This window comes from Capra hircus, chromosome 16 (assembly GCF_001704415.2).
Source record: "Capra hircus breed San Clemente chromosome 16, ASM170441v1, whole genome shotgun sequence".
Classification (NCBI taxonomy): Eukaryota; Metazoa; Chordata; class Mammalia; order Artiodactyla; family Bovidae; genus Capra; species Capra hircus.
The window spans coordinates 33,754,668-33,774,330 of NC_030823.1; the positions used below are offsets into that span (position 1 = coordinate 33,754,668).

Sequence of the window (19,663 nt, forward strand, 5' to 3'; positions counted from 1 at the left end):
TAAAGCACGAGGAGTAAGTCACAGGATTCCTGAAATGCAGTGCAAAGTATTTTCCTACACATGCCTAAGAAAAATATGGAAATGCAAATAGCAGTTATGTGAACTTACCATTTCAAGGACACACTCTCACAAAAATACTGTCAATAAAAATATACTATTTCTCTTTACATTTCCAAGATACACGATAGTGAGAAATTTGACAATCTTGAGTCTATATGAGGAAAATCTGTAACAGGCCCACAATCTTTATCCAAACACTGAAAGCTCATTGGCTTCAGAATTCAGAACTTTTCAAAGTTTAGATAGGTAATGAGTGCATATGTGGGTAGTTTATGACACACAGACTAGTCTAGGGCACCACCCCATAACACAATATTTCTTTAGTAAAACATATTCACAGTAAATGAGATTTCTTTTGGAGGCTATAAAAAGTCTGCATCAGGTCAAGTTTGCTGCTGAATGGGTGATGAAAGAGCTTTCTAGTCCCAGAGTTTTTTGGAGTACAGAACTGTGATAAGAGATTATGGACCTAAGTAGTCAAAAGAATGGGTGTCGTCTGCCTCCTCTCACCCCAGAGGCCATCCCAGGTCAGACACAAATAAAAGGCAAAGATTAACCATCTTGTTGATGGCCCAGTGTCAGAAGTGATAATCAGGTGTCCACCTGATACAACTTCCACTTGCCCTACAACGTACTCTGCCTCCTCTGCAGTCATGTGCCTCAACTGTGAGAATTTAGAAGTTTGAAAACCTTTGTAAAACAAATTCTCATGCAGCAGTTTTTGTGGCATTAAGTGCTGCTTCGAACTAAGAGAAATCAAGACCATGCAATTGTTGAAAAACAACAGGTGTTATCTTCTGTAAGGAAAATGCATTCACAAGGTACCTGATCTTCCAGGCCAACGGCTTTCAAGGCTTGTCGTCCTCTATAAGAAAGGGCCAAATTAATGCTTCTTCCACGTGCAGATTTAGTCACTCGGATGTCTAAGACATTGGAAGTAGACCTCATGTTACACGCAATTCTTATATCCTAAGACAGGGTGAGCATAGACACCTCAAAAACGGGTGCATCTGGACCAAATTAAAAGACTTTGTTAACTCTTTTAAAGAAAACACAGATAGTAATGAATTTGAATTAAATTAAATTTAGATAGTTGAGGGTTTTAATGAAGTCTAACAGTTTACCTTGGGCTTCCCTGGTGGCTTAGAGGGTAAAGAGTCTGCCTGTAATGCAGAAGTCCTGGGTTCGATCCCTGGGTCGGGAAGATCCCCTGGGAGAACGCAATGGCAACTCACTCCAGTACTCTTGCCTGGAAAATCCCATGGACGGAGGAGCCTGGTAGGCTATAGTCCATGGGGTCGCAAAGAGTCGGATACGACTGAGTGACTTCATTTTTTTCTTTCACTTTCAACAGTTTACCTCAAAAATTTTTTTTTCTTTTTAAAATCTAAAGGAGTAAGACGTCAAAGAATCAGAACCACATCTCACATTGTTCAGTATTGTCTCACCTTCTCTAGCTTCATATATATCAACTTGGAAATTCCTCTTGGCAAGGAAGCATGCATTTAATGATCCAACCTAGGAAATCAAAGCAATTTTTTTCATATTTTTATCTGATTTCACAAATATAGGGAATTTTTGCTGGCTAAGTGTTGAAGCTGAAACTCCAATACTTTGGCCACCTGATGAGAAGAGCTGACTCATTTGAAAAGACCCTGATGCTGGGAAAGATTGAAGGCAGGAGGAGAAGGGGATGACAGAGGATGAGATGGTTGGATGGCATCACTGACTCAATGGACATAAGTTTGGGTAAACTCCAGGAGTTGGTGATGGACAGGGAGGCCTGGTGTGCTGTGGTTCATGGGGTCGCAAAGAGTCAGACACAACTGAGAGACTGAACTGAACTGAAGTGCAACATCATGTGTGGCCATAGCCTTAGTCATCATATTGATTAACCCAGTCACTAGTGGAAAATGCCATTTGCAAGAATAATAGGATTAACTGAAGATTAAACTATATAGTTTTCAAGGAAGATTTAGATTTTTTTTTCTTTTTTAACTTTCATATCATGAGATATAACTTTCATACAGAATGACCACAAACCATGAGTACGGTTTACAGAATAATTAGAAAAAAAAAAAAAAAACCATTTACTGACTCTGATCAAAAAAAGTGGAACATTTCCAATCTGGTATAGCTCCCCCAGCTACCCCATAGTTACAATCCTCAAACTTTCTCCTAGAAGTAAACATTCTGACTTCTGTGATGACCAAACTTGGCTTCTTTATAGTTTTTCCGCTTATGTGTACATCCCTAGGCAACATAATTTAATTTACATGCTTTTGATAGTTGTGTATTTTTTTGCATCTGCTTCTTTAACTCACTTGGAGAAGGAAATGGAAACCCACTCCAGTATTCTTGCCTAGAGAATCCTGTGGGCTGAGGAGCCTGGTGGGCTGCTGTCTATGGGGTCTCACAGAATCGGACATGACTGAAGTGACTTAGCAGCAGCAGCAGCTTTAACTCACTAGTATGCTGGTGAGATCATCTGTATGATCCCACATAAACTCCAGGCCATCCTTTCATTACTGGTTGATTCTTTTTTTTTTCCTGTTTGATTCTTCATTGTATGAAATCTCACAGACTACTGCAGATAGTGACTGCAGCCATGAAATTACAAGATGCTTGTTCCTTGGGAGAAAAGCTATGACCAACTAGACAGCAGAGACATTACTTTGCCAACAAAGGTCTGTTTAGTCAAAGCTTTGGTTTTTCCAGTAGTCATGTATGTATGTGAGAATTGGACCATAAACAAAGCTGAGCACCAAAGAATTGATGCTTTTGAACTGTGGTGTTGGAGAAGACTCTTGAGAGTCCCTTGGACTGCAAGGAGATCCAACCAGTCCATCCTAAAGGAAATCAGTCCTGAATATTCATTGGAAGAATTGATGCTGAAGCTGAAACTCCAATACTTTGGCCACCTGATGCAAAGAACTGACTCATTGGGAAAGATCCTGATGCTGGGAAAGATTGATGGCAGAAGAAGGGGACGACAGAGGATGAGATGGTTGGATGGCATCACCGACTCGATGGACATGAGTTTGAGCAAGCTCCGGAGTTGGTGATGGACAGGGAGGTCTGGAGTGCTACAGTCCATGGGATCAAGAAGAGTTGGACATGACTGAACTCAACTGAACTGATTTAGCCATTTTACTGTTGAAGGACATTTGAGTTGTTTCTGGCCTGACAATATTATTTTTCCAGTTTTATTGAGATATAATTGATATATTGATTATACAAGTTTAGAGATATACAGAATAAGGGCTTGATGTATGTGAATATTGTGAAAAGATGGCCTGAGAATATTAAGAAGCTGCAAAGAACATGTCCATACATGTATCCTGGTGCACGTGTGCATGATATTTCTTAAGCGTTTTATTCACAGAAGTGGAATCTCTGGTCAAAGGTTTATGTATCTTCAACTTTATTATGCCAAACTGTTTTCCAAAATTTTGTACTAATGTGTTTTCCCACCAGCAGCCTCTGAGAGCTTATATTTGCCAGATGTTCAGGCTGGGTTTAGAAAAGGCAGAGGAACCATAGATCAAATTGCCAACATCCACTGGATCATAGAGAAAGCAAGGGTATTTCAGAAAAACATCTACCTCTGTTTCATTGGCTACACTAAAGCCTTTTGACTGTGTGGATAATAAAAAACTGAGGAAAAATCTTAAAGCGATGGAACTACCCTACCTATCTTACCTGTCTTCTGAGAAACCTGGATGAGGGTCAAGAAGCAACAGTTAGAATCCTGTATGGAACAACTAACTGCCTGACTCAAGATTGAAAAAGGAGTATGGCAAGGCTATGTATTGTCACCCTGCTTATTTCACTTATATGCAGAGCACATCAAGCGAAATGCCAGGTTGGATGAGTTACAAGCTGGACTCAAGATCGCCAGGAGAAATATCAATAACATCAGATGTGCAAATGATACCACTCTAATGCCAGAAAGTAAAGAGAAACTAAAGAGCCTGGTGATGTGTGTGGATCATAATAAACTGTGGAAAATTCTGAAAGAGATGGGAATACCAGACCACCTGACCTGCCTCTTGAGAAATCTGTATGCAGGTGAGGAAGCAAGAGTCAGAACTGGACATGGAACAAAAGACTGGTTCCAAATAGGAAAAGGAGTACGTCAAGGCTGTATATTGTTACCCTGCTTATTTAACCTATATGCAGAGTACATCATGAGAAACGCTGGCCTGGAAGAAACACAAGCTGGAATCAAGATTGCTGGGAGAAATATCAAGAACCTCAGGTATGCAGATGACGCCACCCTTATGGCAGAAAATGAAGAAGAACTAAAAAGCCTCTTGAGGAAAGTGAAAGTGGAGAGTGGAAAAGTTGGCTTAAAGTGCAACATTCAGAAAATGAAGATCATGGCATCTGGTCCCATCACTTCATGGGAAATAGATGAGGAAACAGTGGAAACAGTGTCAGACTTTATTTTTGGGGGCAGAAAGTGAAGAAGAACTAAAAAGCCTCTTGAGGAAAGTGAAAGTGGAGAGTGGAAAAGTTGGCTTAAAGTGCAACATTCAGAAAACGAAGATCATGGCATCTGGTCCCATCACTTCATGGCAAATAGATGGGGAAACAGTGGAAACAGTGTCAGACTTTATTTTTTGGGGCTCCAAAATCACTGCAGATGGTGACTGCAGCCATGAAATTAAAAGATGCTTACTCCTTGGAAGAAAAATTATGACCAACCTAGATAGCATATTCAAAAGCAGAGACATTACTTTGCTGACTAAGGTCCATCTAGTCAAGGCTATGGTTTTTCCTGTAGTCATGTATGGATGTGAGAGTTGGACTGTAAAGAAAGCTGAGGGCCGAAGAATTGATGCTTTTGAACTGTGGTGTTGGAGAAGACTCTTGAGAGTCCTTGGACTGCAAGGAGATCCAACCAGTCCATTCTGAAGGAGATCAGTCCTGGGATTTCTTTGGAAGGAATGATGCTAAAGCTGAAACTCCAGTACTTTGGCCACCTCACGTGAAGAGTTGACTCATTGGAAAAGACTCTGATGCTGGGAGGGATTGGGGGCAGGAGGAGAAGGGGACGACTGAGGATGAGATGGCTGGATGGCATCACTGACTCGATGGATGTGAGTCTGAGTGAACTCTGGGAGTTGGTGATGGACAGGGAGGCCTGCCGTGCTGTGATTCATGGGGTTGCAAAGAGTTGGACATGAGTGAGCAACTGAACTGAACTGATAGCATCTTCAATGATGAGAATCTCTTTATTTTCGTGTAGTAACATTTATCGAAGAAGGCAATGACAATGCACTCCAGTACTCTTGCCTGGAAAATCCCATGGACAGAGGAGCCTGGAGGGCTACAGTCCATGGAGTCTCTAAGAGTCGGACACGACTGAGCAACTTCACTTTCACTTTTCACTTTTCACTTTTATCACTGGAGAAGGAAATGGCAACCCACTCCAGTGTTCTTGTCTGGAGAATCCCAGGGATGGGGGAGCCTGGTGAGCTGTGGTCCATGGGGTCACACAGAGTCAGACACCATTGAAGCGACTTAGCAGCAGCAGCAGCAGCAGCAGCAGCAGTAACATTTATCAATCTTTTATACTATTGCTAATGCATTTGGTATACTGCTTGAGAAATCTTTCCCTACTTTGAGATTATGAAGACTTTTTGTTTATTGTCTTCTTGAAGCTTTAGTGTGTTGCTCTTCTGAATAGCTTTATACAGATTGCAGTGATTTGCTTATCACTACTGAGCAACTTGAATTTGATAACATCATCTGCATATAATTATCACAAATTTTCAGCAGTGTTCAATACTGCTAACTAACCTTTCTTCTTGAAACACTAAACTTTCTTCATTTTCTTTTTTTTAATGCATCTCTAGCCATTTCCTCTTTTTGTCTTTCACCCATGCAAAGAAGGACAATCAAATGTTGGGGTTTCTATTTTTTTTTAGTTGGTGAAAAATTATTTTACAATTTTGTGTTTTGTTTTCTGCTGTACAACAACTCAAATCAGTCAAATATTATATATATATATATACACACACACATATATAAATACATGTATGTATGTGTGTATGTATATATATCCCTTCCCTTCCTCCCTTCCCTCCCCTCCCACCACCCCACCTCTCCATGTCATCACAGAGCACCAGGCTGGGCTTCCCGTGCAATTTAGCAATTCCCCACCACCTATTTTGTACATAATAGTGTTTATACGTCAATGCTGTTTTCTCAACTCATCCTACCCTCACCCTCCTCTACTGTGTCCACGGGTCCGTTCTCTGCTAGGTTCATCAGTACCATTTTTCTAGATTCCATATATATCTGTAAATATACAGTACTTGTTTTTCTCTTCCTGACATTTCTCTCTGAGAAATGAGAGACTCTAGTTTCATCCACCTCACTACAACTGACTCAAATTCATTTCTTTTTCTGGCCGAGTAATATTCCACTGTATATATGTACCACATCTGTCAATGGACATCTAGGTTGCTTCCATGTCCTAGCTATTGTAAGTATTGCTGGAATGAACATTGGGGTACATATGTCTTTTAGAATTGTGGTTTTCTCAGGGTTTGTGCCCAACAGTGGCATTGCTAGGTCATATGGTAGATTTATTCCTAGTGTTTTAAGGAACCTGGATACTTTTTTCCATAATGGCTATATCAGTTTCCATGTCCACCAAAGTGCTGGGATTTCTTAAGCATCCATCGTGGTCCATCTTCTATACCCATGGTGATGCAGAAACTTACATCTCCCACTCAGATCTCCTTTTTTGAGCTCATGCATATAGATGTTTAAGGGCTTCCCAGGTGGTTCGTTGGTAAAGACTCTGCCTGCTAACAGGGAGATGTGAGTTCAGTCCTTGGGTCAGGAAGATCCCCTGGAGAAGGAGATGGAAAACCACTCCAGTATTCTTGTCTGGGAAATCCCATGGTCAGACGAACTTGGCAGGCTATAGTCCGTGGAGTCACAAAGAGTCAGACACGACTTAGTGACTGAATACCAACACAACCACACATATTTAATTGATGTAGCTTTAAAAATGTCTCAAAGCACCTCTGAATCAACAGATACAAATTGAAACTTATGATCCTTGCCCCAAATCATGTCAGTTCTCTTCACATGGAATGGATGGGGTATTTCAGAGAATGGCATCTCATCCATCCTGTTGCTAAAGCTAGAAATCTAAGAGTCATCTGTGGCACTTCTTCATCCTCCACATCCAATCCATTCTAAGTTCTATCAATTCTACCCTGTAATTTTTCTCCGTCTATCCATCTCTTCTCATTTTCACCATTCTGCTGCTAGTTATCATAATCATTCTGCTTGATTAATGTCAAGTTTGTTTCTATTCTATTAGCATTCATCTGACTTCTTGACCATTGATTCTCTACAAGCAGTCATTTAATGACCATTTAATGATTCTCTACAAGCAGTCATTTAAAGACCATTTAATTCTCTACAAGCAGTGTAATGGTAAAATAGGCCATTTGAATGAACTCTTCTGCTAAGAGAAAAAGAAAGCCCAGACAAGTACACTTGGCATTTGGAGCCACACCTAGGGTTATCTACTGATTGCAGAGGAGGCAATGTATTTCAACAGAATTTTGGATTAGACCCATGATGCTACCAGGACAAAATCTGGAGTTTAGGACACATACCCTGACATCACGCTCAGGAGGGTTTAATAAATGCCCAGGCTTTGGGTTAGGACCATCAATAATTATCTAAGAAATAGGGTCAACTGGAAATAAATCAATGATCAAAGGGACCAAAGTAGGTCTAAGAATCTTTTCTAGTACTGATTGGATTGTGTCCATCCAGGATTGCTGGTAACCACAAATATAATCTTCCCAGCAAATATGATATAATCCTCCCAGAGAAACATGACATCACTGTAGATCTAAGATTTTCTCCATAATATTTTTAAATTATGGAGATCATATCACTTTCCCACCTCAGCTTTGCTAGCCTTCTTTCAGCTGCTTGTTCTCACCATGCTCTCCTTCACCAAAAGATTTCAGTAGTGAACAATCTTCTCCTCTTTTCTCTTTCTAGTAAATGCCTATTCATCCTCAAGTTTCCACTCAGCTTTGCTTCCTTAAGGAAGCCTCCTTTAGCTGTTGTAATGATCTCAAACTCCCTACTTATGAGTTCTCATAGCACTACAGACTTCTCCTTTGAGAAGCATTAAGGGTTGAACTGTGGTTCCCCAAATTCATATAGGGCTTCCCTGGTGGCTCAGCGGTAAAGAACCTGCAATGCAGGAGACTGAGGAGATGTGAGTTCTATCCCTGGGTTGGGAAGATCCCCTAGAGGAGAAATGGCAATCCACGCCAGTATTCTTGCCCTGGAAACCCCATGGACAGAGGAGCTTGGAGGGGAGGGCTACCATCCATAACACTGCAAAGCATCAGATATGACTGAGCAACTGAGCACAAGAATGAACATGAAATTCATATGCTGAAGCCCTAACCCCAGTACCTCAGAGATGACCTTATTTGGAGACAAAGTCTTTACAGAATTAATTAAGTTAAAATGAGGTCACTAGAGTACCCCTAAACCCAATATAATGGGCATATTTATAAAAAAGGGGAAAACTGAGAAACTGTCAGAGGGAAGATGATAAAATGAAACTCAGGGAGAAGACAGCCATCTACAAGGCAAGGAGAAAGACCTGGGACAGAGCTTTCTCTCATAGCCCTGAGAAGGAGCCAACCCTTTTGACACCCTGATTCTAGACCTCTAGCTTCCAGAACTGTGAAATGATAAATATCTTTTGTTAAATCACCTGCTTGTGGTACCTGGTTATGGCAGCCCTAAGAAACCAATAGAAAGTGCTTATCACAGCTGAAAGCTTACATCCTTAGGGTATTCCTATAATCAATATCTATTTACCCCACTGAGCTGCAAACTGTTTTTGCTCATCATTTTAACCCTGGCCAAAAGCATTGTGTTTGAAACATAATAAATACTGGATTGATATTTGTTGAATTTATAAATGAATTACATTTTTAAGTAAAATTTGTAACCAAATCAAGCCACCTATGTATATCTATGGAAAGGAAGAAAACCACTGGAATCAAGCAGAGTGGGATTCAGCCATGTGGTTGGAATAAAAAGCAAGGAGTTGAAGTATTAGTTGGATTGAAGGAAAAGAGCAATTAAGCTAGATGGGAAGGAAGGAAAACAGAAAAGGCTAATGAATGAGGGGGGTAGGAGGTCCCTGTGAAGAACAGATGTAGCAGAAGCAACTGAATGAGAGAGTTAGGAAGTCAGGAGGTTTTGAACAAAGGGCCCTATATCCAACATTATTATTGTAGATGAGGCAGTTCTGTGGAATGACAGTGTCAAGGTCCAGAGTGTCATCATGGGACTTGGAGGCTGAAGTACAGTGGAGGTGGAAGGGGTTGAAAGTAGAGAAACCAAGGAACTGAGAGGCTAGGGGATTGGCTAAGACAACAATGCCAACTTTGATAGTCACTCAAGGCAATGGCAGGGCTGGGATATAGAAAAAAGATTAGGTGTGAAGTCTTCAGTGTTGGGTGGAAATGGCCTAGAGGTTAATTGATGACAAAAGTGAGGGGACAGAGGTGATAAAATAGTGCAGGTAGCCTCAAAGGATCTACAGATAAAAATGGAGACAGAAGCTGCAGGCTGGAAGTTGCAGTGTAGAGTAAGGATACCATGGCAACTTCCAATCCTGAGATGCTTGTGCTGTGGGAGAGGGCTGTAAGACTGTTGCTGTCCTCAGGTTTAAGCTAAGGTCAGGAGTCTGAGGGGCAATGCAGTAAGTAAAGAGAAAACACTGGAAATTTTGCATACCAAAAAATCAGATCCAGTGGACTCTGTGCAAGATTTTAGAAGGAACAGTAGCAAAGAAGTCAGCAGGGAGACAGGATTCACAGTGCTGGATGAGGGTAAATACTAAACTAGAGAAGCTCTGAGATGTGAGGCTGGCGGGTTCACAGCAGCCCCCAGTGGATGTGGGAATAAGGAGAGGGCGTTGCACCTGGGCAGTGTGTAGAGGACCTATTAGTACAGTTGTGGAGTCACAAGAGCTTCCTAGGTGGCTTAGTGGTAAAGAACCCACCCGCCAATGCAGGAGATGCGGGTTTAATCCCTGGGTTGGGAAGATCCCCTGGAGTAGGAAATGGCAACCCACTCCAGTATTCTTGCCTGGGAAATCCCATGAACCAAGGAGCCTGGTGGATTACAGCCCATGGGGGTTACAAAAGAATTGGACACAACTTAGTGATTAAACAATAACAACAACATATCACTCTGGTAGGGGAGGTTGATAATGAGGCCAAAGGTATATGAGGTGGGGGGATAGGAGGGAGGTCCAAGCAGTGGAGAGGGGGCACAGAATATGTGTATACATATGGCTGATACACTTCATTGTACAGCAGAAACTAACACAACATTGTCAAGCAATTATACTCTAATTAAAAAAAATAATATCTAGTAAAGGCAATAGTAATAAGTTGTATCAAGGAAAGAAAAACTGTAAGCTAACAGTAAAGTTCATACAATAAAATAAATTTCTTCAAATGGCTAAATTGCTCTGTTGCATTAGAAAAAAAATAGAAGGGATTAAAAGCTAGATTGAGTAAGTCTCACTGAAGAAAAAAAGGTTTGTGAATCTCCTCTTTCTTTCACAGTGTTATGATCACTGGAGAAGGGAATGGCAATCCACTCCAGTGTTCTTGCCTGGAGAATTCCATGGACAGAGAAGCCTGTCAGGCTACAGTCTGTGGGGTCGCAAAGAGTCGGACACAACTGCACAACTAATACACACACACACAGTCCATGATCATAACTGCTTTTATGCTTATGGAAAACAGGACAGGAGAAGGATATTGATCAGGAGACCAAGAGGGTCAGGAAAGCTGGAATGAGGGTAGACGGAGTAATTTAGAAATTAGTTTTTTCTTTTATTTCCTTATTTACTGGGGTATAGTTGCTTCACAATGTTGTGTTAGTTTATGCTGTACAATGGAGTGGACCAGCCACATGTATACATATATCCCCTCCCTCTTAAACCTTCCTCCTAACCCACATCCCATCCACTAGGTCACCAGGGGGCACTGAGCTGAGCTCCCTGGACTGTACGGCAGGTTCCCATTAGCTATCTCTTTCACACGACAGTGTATATATGTCAGTCTCAATCTCCCTATTCATCCCATCCCCCACCCCGCTCCCTGTCTCCACACACCCATTCTCTATGTCTGCATCTCCATTCCAGCCCTGTGAATAGGTTCATCTGTACCACTTTTATAGGTTCCACATACATGTGTTATTATACAATGTTTGTTTTTCTCTTCCTGACTTACTTCACTGTGTATGACAGGCTCTAGTTCCATCTACATCTCTGCAAATGGCCCAACTTCATTCCTTTTTATGGCTGAGTAATATTCTATTGTATATACTGGGAAAACAGTCCAGGGAGAAAGACAACAGGACACGCAAACCACAATCTAAACAGCAGAAGATCAGTGAACTTAATATAGGGAAATGATATAACTGAGCAGGACCATATGGGGCCTTTCTGGGGAAGTCCATTCCCCCATAACTTCTGCTTTAGCTCCTCTCTGAAGTACCTAGATAACAGTACCTGATGCACATTTCCTGAGTCACTTTTTAACAGATGTGAAAGCCCCAGACCTCCTTGAGCCTAAGGACTGAATGTTAACCCCTGCAACACCACCCTTTCCTTCACTATCAACCAATCAGAGAATTGTGCATGAGCTGATCATATACCCTGTGACCACCACCCACCCTCTCCACCTCACCTGGCCTTTTAAAATGCTTTGGTGAAACTCTTCAGGGAGTTCATGGTTTTTTGGACATGAGCCACCAGTCTCCTTGCATGGCCCTATAATAAACCTTCCTCTGCTCCAAACTGACATTTTGGTTTGTTTAGCCTCACTGTATGTTAGGCACACCAACTTTCCTTTAGTGACAATCATAGAAAAGTAGAGAAACTGAGATTCAGACGCAAGAAGAACATTCATTTGTTTCCAGGGAATTCAACTTGAATTATGGAATAAATGAGTTATAACAAATGATGTACAAATATTAATAAGAGTCAGTGATTGGGCTCAGAAGGGGCTCATTTCCAAGCCAATGACCTACTCTCATGGGTTTGTTATGTTACTTTTCTTTGACCAAAATTTGATTCCAGGATCTAGGGAGACAAAGCTGACTCAGGTGAAGATATGCTTCAAATTTTTCTAAAGTTGCCAAGTGTTGATCCCTACCTCTCCAACACTTCCTGTATGTTTGCCAGTCAAGCCTGCATAAATAGTTCCTTATGAGGCAGAAGGAAAAGAAGGAATATCACATGATATGGAAATAACAGGATTAAGTATAATCTTGTTTCATGAAAATTTTAAATGCTAGAGAGGGTGAGGGTCAGTAGGATCTCTTATGCATTGCTTGCAGTGATTTCAAGTTGAGTTTTCACATCTCTGACAAATCAGCAATTCCTCTTCAAGGCATATACCCAAGGGAAACTCCCAGAGACATATGCCAGAATATCCAGAGCCTCAGTTTTCATAACTGAAAATAAATAAAATTCTGGAAACAGTTTAAATAGCCATAACAGAGGTAAGGACAAATAAATTATGGTATGCTGCAGCTGCTAAATTGCTTCAGTTGTGTCCGATTCTGAAATTATGGTATAATTCCATGATAAAATAGTATAATATGAATATATGAGTAACACTATGAGTAAAAAAAGTCCCAGATGAGTTCAAACTGCCTGATACTCACATGATAAAGACAACTACAACTAAATCACATGTATGTGTATATACACAAGTTTTAGAAGTATGTGATTTACGTGTATATATATATGACCAGCGTATATCATGTTTACATCATAAAACTTTTACATATATTTCTGTAAGCAAGAGAAGCAAGATTTAGAGCAATGTAATGGGTTTTTCCAGTGGTCATGTATGGATGTGAGAGTTGGACTGTGAAGAAAGCTGAGCGCCAAAGAATTGATGCTTTTGAACTGTGGTGTTGGAGAAGACTCTTGAGAGTCCCTTGGACTGCAAGGAGATCCAACCAGTCCATTCTGAAGGAGATCAGCCCTGGGATTTCTTTGGAAGGAATGATGCTAAAGCTGAAACTCCAGTACTTTGGCCACCTCATGTGAAGAGTTGACTCAGTGGAAAAGACTCTGATGCTGGGAGGGATTGGGGACAGGAGGAGAAGAGGACGACCAAGGATGAGATGGCTGGATGGCATCACCGACTCGATGGACAGGAGTTTGGGTGAACTCCAGGAGTTGGTGATGGACAGGGAGGCCTGGCGTGCTGCAATTCATGGGGTCACAAAGAGTTGGACACGACTGAGTGATTGAACTGACTGAATGGGTGGAAGAGAAGCACAGAGGTTATTGTAAGTCATTGCATGCTCAATTGCTTCAGTTGTGTCTGACTCTTTGCAACCCTATGGACTGTAGCTCACCAGCCTCCTCTGTCAATAGGACTCTCCAGGCAAGAATACTGCAGTGGGTTGCCATGGCTTCCTCCAGGGGATCTTCCCAACCAAGGGATCAAACCCTCATCTCCTTTGGCTTCTGCATGGGCAGGCGGGTTCTTTACCACTAAGCCACCTGGGAAGCCCCATTAGAAGTCACTGCACTGCATCAGTTCCAGTTGAGTGGTGAGTTCAAACATACTGCTGCCGTTTCTTATTATTAATAAGCACAAAAGAATAAACAACAATGCTTTCTCCAAGACCAGTCATAATAAAATGTCCAACTCTGTATTACTAAGGTTTGAATTCATCCTAAAGGAGATCAGTCCTGGGTATTCATTGCAAGGACTGATGCTAAAGCTGAAACTCCAATACTTTGGCCACCTCATGCGAAAAGTAGGAAAAGACCCTGATGTTGGGAGGGATTGGGGGCAGGAGGAGAAGGGGACAACAGAGGATGAGATGGCTGAATGGCATCACCGACTTGATGGACAGGAGTTTGGGTAAACTCCAGGAATTGGTGATGGACAGGGAGGCCTGGCGTGCTGCCATTCATGGGGTCACAAAGAGTCAGACACAACTGAGCAACTGAACTGAACTGAACTGAAGGTTTGAATAAAACTAAAAGGAAAAGTTATTTGTAGATATTATATAAATTCAGCTAGAAAGATTAGTAACATGGCTTATAAAGTACTTTTTATACTCACTCTAACTTTATTTCTCCTTCTCACTTCTACGTAAAATGCTCTTAATCAGGAATTGGACTGTAGCCCACCATGCTCCTCTGTCCATGGGACTCTCCAGGCAAACATACTGGAGTGGGTTGCCATGACCTCCTCCAGGGGATCTTCCTGCCCCAGGGATTGAATCTGAGTCTTCTGTATTACGGGGAGATGCTTTACCATCTGAGCCACCAGAGACTCTTTAGTTGTTACACAGGCAAAAATGCTAGGAAGACCCAAAGATATAAATGGAAAGGAAAATATGTGTATATCATGCTAAACCCAACACATACTATTGGGTAAGGCCCAGCTGCTTCCTGTGCATCAATAAGGAGGGAGGCTGGTGAGAGGAGGGAAGAAACTATATGTGGTTAGACTCCTAGGAGCTATTAGTAGTTTTCATGCCAGTTCTTAGAGTAAAGCCTGAAAGTGAAAAGTCACTCAGTCTTGTGCGACTCTTTGCAACCCCATGGATTATACAGTCCATGGAATTTTCCAGGCCAGAATACTGGAGTGGGTAGCCTTTCCCTTCTCCAGGAGGTCTTTCCAACACAAGGATCAAACCCAGATCTCCCGCATTTTGCCCGGATTCTTTACCAGTTGAGCCACAAGGAAAGCCCAAGAATACTGGAGAGGGAGGGTAGTCTATCCTTTCTCCAGCAAATCTTCCCAACCCCGGAATCAAACCAGGGTCTCTTGAATTGCAGGCAGATTCTTTACCAACTGAACTATGAGGGAAACCCAGACAGAGGTAAGCCTGGACATAGACTATTATGAAAAATCTCCATATTTGTTTTGCAGCATCAACAGTTCGCAGCAGTAAACAGTTTTGATTAAAAAAATAATCTGAAAAGTAAATGTTTTATTAACAACTGACTTAGCTTGTTTGTGCTTCAGCAGACTCTGAGGCGATTCCTTGGTTACGTAATCATGGATTTACCCAACTTACTGCTCTTCCATTTCCCCACTTTGTCTCTTCTAACTTCCTTCTTTAAGGGTCATGTGCCTGGACCCTGCTGTGGACCATTATAGTGATGCCTAACTCACTAATTTAAAAGATAATTTGAAAATTTCTTTTATATAAATGTGGAGTTATGCTTCTCAGGCATTCAGCCAGTGAATATCATGCTGAGCAGTAGGATCTACTACCTTTCCGCTGATTCCCACGTGACCTCGGCAGCAAGGATTGTTCAAGTATCCATTGATCATGAGAAAACTAAGTTTATTGGATTAGCCCAAAATTTATTCAGGTTTTCTATAACATCAGGAAAACTCAAACAAACTTTTGGGCCAATCCAATATAAATGCTGACCTTGATAGGAAGAGACATCATGATTTTTAAAATGTCATACTTTCTATGCCTTTTAATATAGTATGTTTGAAATTGATCTGATAATGTATTGTTAAACATCAGTCAACTAATTTTGACCTCATGAAGCATATAAAACTCTCCCTAGTCACATAGATTGCTTGTTTCTGAGTCTGTCACCAAACAAGCTTTAGCAAAGCTTATTAATAACCTCCTACTCATGGAACTGGTGCTCCATCACTTCAGTCCTGTCCAACTCTTTGTGACCCCATGGACTGTAGCCCACCAGGCTCCTCTGTCCATGGTTTCTCCAGGCAAGAATATTGGAGTGGGTTGTCATTTCCTACTCCAACTCATGAAATTAATGTAATGTTAAACATGTGTCAACTATTTGTGACCTACTGAAGCACGTAAAACTTTCCCTAAGAGTCATAGAGATTGTTTGTTTCTGAGTCTATCACCAAACAGGCTTTAGTAAAGCCTGTTAATAACCTCCTACTCATGGAACTATAGCTTGGTCTTTGAAGAATTCGATCTTTGACCATAGCAATGTAATGAGAAGAACCAGATTGTTAATTGCACTTACTCTGAAATAAGGAGATAAGAATGTCTTCATACTTTGTAACTGTTACATCTGCTAGAATTGAGAAAGTGAAAGTGTTAGTCTTTCAGTCATGCCCGGCTCTTTGCAACTCATGGACAGTAGCCCACCAGGCTCCTTTGTTCACAGGACTCTCCAGGCAAGAATACTGGAGAGGGTTGTCATTCCCTTCTCCAGGGGATCTTCCCAGCCCAGGGATCGAACCTGGGTCTCCTGCACTGCAGGCAGGTTCTTACCATTTGAGCCATCCGAGGGCTCTAGAATTGTGAATGTTGTGTCAAATGTTTTATTATTTAGATCTTACTCTGAACTCTCTTACCTGTATCATCTGAATTTGGTCTCTAAGGTCAAGCGACAGTCGTGATTTTCCTTCCTTTGTTGATGATAAGATGAATGTCCCACACACTTTCAAGCTGGGGCTCTTAAGAAAGTTTGTTCAAGACTTTTTCTCTAGCCTAGATACTCCTCCAGAACACCATCTCTGACTACTGAACCTCTCTTCCTGGGTGTCTTCGTAGGAAGATCCCTAGGAATCTTCATCTCAGCATACCTCACATTCAACTTATTCCCCTCCTCAATCTTCAGACCCTTCTCCTCCTCTGCATTCATTCTTTTGGTGAATGACGACTCTACCTGCTATTACCCAACGAGGGTAACTCGAAGAATAGTTAATGCCCTCTCTACCTACAAATATATGTTTAACGAGGTAACAAGTCCTATTTATTTCACCTTTCAAATCTCTCTGAAAATAGATCTCCTTCCCATACCTTCCACTGTTCATATATGGGGCTCCCATTGCCTATCACCTGAACTACTAGAAGTTTTCTAGTAATTCTTCCTCCCCGTCAGTTCAGTTCAGTTCTGTCGCTCAGTCGTGTCCGACTCTTTATGACCCCATGAATTGCAGCACGCCAGGCCTCCCTGTCCATCACCAACTCCCAGAGTTCACTCAGACTCACATCCATCGAGTCAGTGATGCCATCCAGCCATCTCATCTTCTGTCGCCACCTTCTCCTCCTGCCCCCAATCCCTCCCAGCATCAGAGTTTTTTCCAATGAGTCAACTCTTCGCATGAGATGGCCAAAGTACTGGAGTTTCAGCTTTAGCATCATTCCTTCCAAAGAAATCCCAGGATTGATCTCCTTCAGAATAGACCGGTTGGATCTCCTTGCAGTCCAAGGGACTCTCAAGAGTCTTCTCCAACACCACAGTTCAAAAGCATCAATTCTTCAGCACTCAGCTTTCTTCACAGTCCAACTCTCACATCCATACATGACCACTGGAAAAACCATGGCCTTGACTAGACAGACCTTTACTGGCAAAGTAATGTCTCTGCTTTTCAATATGCTATCTAGGTTGGTTGTAACTTTTCTTCCAAGAACCTATTTAAGTCATACTTCCAGAAGAGCTGGCTATTGCCTAAAACAGAAATTGAATGATGCAGTTCCTTTCTTAAAATCCTTCATTGGCTCCTCATAAGTCTTTAAGAAAGTCTCAAGTTTTCAACATGGCATAAAAGATTCTTACATTTGATCCCAGCCTCTCAAGCTCATTTTTTTTTCTTATTCTCATGTACTATCTGTAAGAGGTAGACCGAAGTCACTGTATATTTCTTGAATATGCCTTGTACTTTTATACTTGTGTGCATTTGAATCTAATGTTCCCTTTGCCTGTGCTGTTTTCTCCTCCTTTAGCCTTCATTCAAGAATCATATCCTCTGTACAATTTCTCTCAGTATCTCTCCAACTCCAAAAGACGTGTTTTTTCTTCTTTAATTCCATGGATGTGTATATGTGTTTTAATATCTTTCCTAAATAGCTGAATTATTTATTTACATTCCTGACTGACTTTCCCACTAGGCTGTGAATGCCCAGGGATTCATGATATGTGTATGGCTTATATTTTGTCCATCTTTCTATTTCCAGTACAGACCTGATACTTAGTAAAAGACTCAACAGTTTGTAATAAAAATTTAGAAAGTATTTGAAAGAAAATGTAATCTTCCACACCCTTACCACCAGGGAGAACCAGTATTAACATTGCCTATGTATATAAAGCAAATGATATTTCTTCTTAAAATGGTAGTAGGATATATATTTTATTATATAATTATCTTTTAAAAAGGAATAGTATACTGTGAATGTATTTCCAAGTCATAAGATATTTTAAATCATAATACTTATGAATTGCTTTACATTTTGTTGTATGCAATGCCCTTATATTTGTACACTGGAGTTATTTTAAATTTTTAGGGTTATAAACAATTGCATGGTACCCACTGAGTTCTTTGGGTAAAATCACAATAATGAAATGGTCCATCAAAGCACAGGTTTTAGTGACAGGGACCAAACTCCCAGAAACTTCTGAGATCCATACTCTCTTTCTGCCTGCCCTATTGGTTCTTGGGCCTTAGTATCAGGAGGAATGGAGGAATTTATATTATTTAGTATCAGAAGGAATTTATATTGCTTAATTATAAACAGGTAATGAGAGAGGAGTAGAAGAGAGCCTGAGATAAGTTGAGGAGAGGGTTTTGATGGCTTGTGGTGTGGCAGGAGTTAGTTGTATCTTCTTTGGTTTTGCTTTGGGAATAACTGCAAAGTACGTGGAAGAGGTTGAGAGTGAACGAGATTTTTAGAAGGTTTTGTTACAGGTTTTGTACATACTCCAGATCTGGTGTATTTGAGAGTCTATATTAGATTCTAATGCTTTTAACTCCCCTCAGATTAAAGGACAATCTTCCCTCTAAAGGCAAGGCATTGCTGAAGCTGACTTTCAGAGAGAGAGGGAGCATGTTGCTTTCTTCAATTCCTCCATATTTTTTAAGACTATCAGCATATATTTTTTCCAAATTGTCTTCAAGAAAAAAGTGCCAACTAAGATTATCATCACCAGTGGAGGAGTGTTCTTTTCTCTTTGAGTTGACAGACAGATGAATAGCTGAATGAAGAGATGTGTATGGACAGATGGACAAACAGAGTATTTTGGAACCAATAAAAAGGAATGTGAATGTGAAGTCGCTCAGTCGTGTCCGACTGTTTGCGACCCCATGGACTGTAGCCTACCAGGCTCCTCTGTCCATGGGATTTTCCAGGCAATAGTACTGGAATGGATTGCCATTTCCTTCTCCAAGGAATCTTCCCAACCCAGGGATCGAGCCCGAGTCTCCCACATCTTTAACAGATGCTTTACTGTCTGCGATCTCAGCCAAAAGGCTGAGAAGCAGAACACTTTCTTGGTAGACAGTTAACAAAACTGATCTGTCTAAAGTTATTGGTTCCATTTCAGATACTGTTCATTAGGCAGCAAATGAACTAAACTCTGAACAAGGACTTTTGTTTTATGTAGGTGAGAACAGGGTTTATGAGGTACTTTATCTATCAGTGTAGCAAAAAATACTCAAAATGTTAGTCAGGCCTGTTAGAGAAATACAGATACGTGAGTGAGATAGCTGAAAGAAAACTTATTTGGTGAGAGGAATTGGAACAT

The 19,663-nt window shown here is 41.1% G+C and overlaps 1 protein-coding gene across 1 annotated transcript in view; it reads right to left on the bottom strand.

Moving 5' to 3' along the window:
• KMO (kynurenine 3-monooxygenase) overlaps positions 1-19,663 on the bottom strand; it is a 67,851-nt gene that overhangs the window by 40,581 nt on the left and 7,607 nt on the right. The window contains 2 exon segments of the mRNA XM_018060276.1: positions 886-983; positions 1,509-1,578. Coding sequence (XP_017915765.1) covers positions 886-983; positions 1,509-1,578 — 168 coding nt within the window.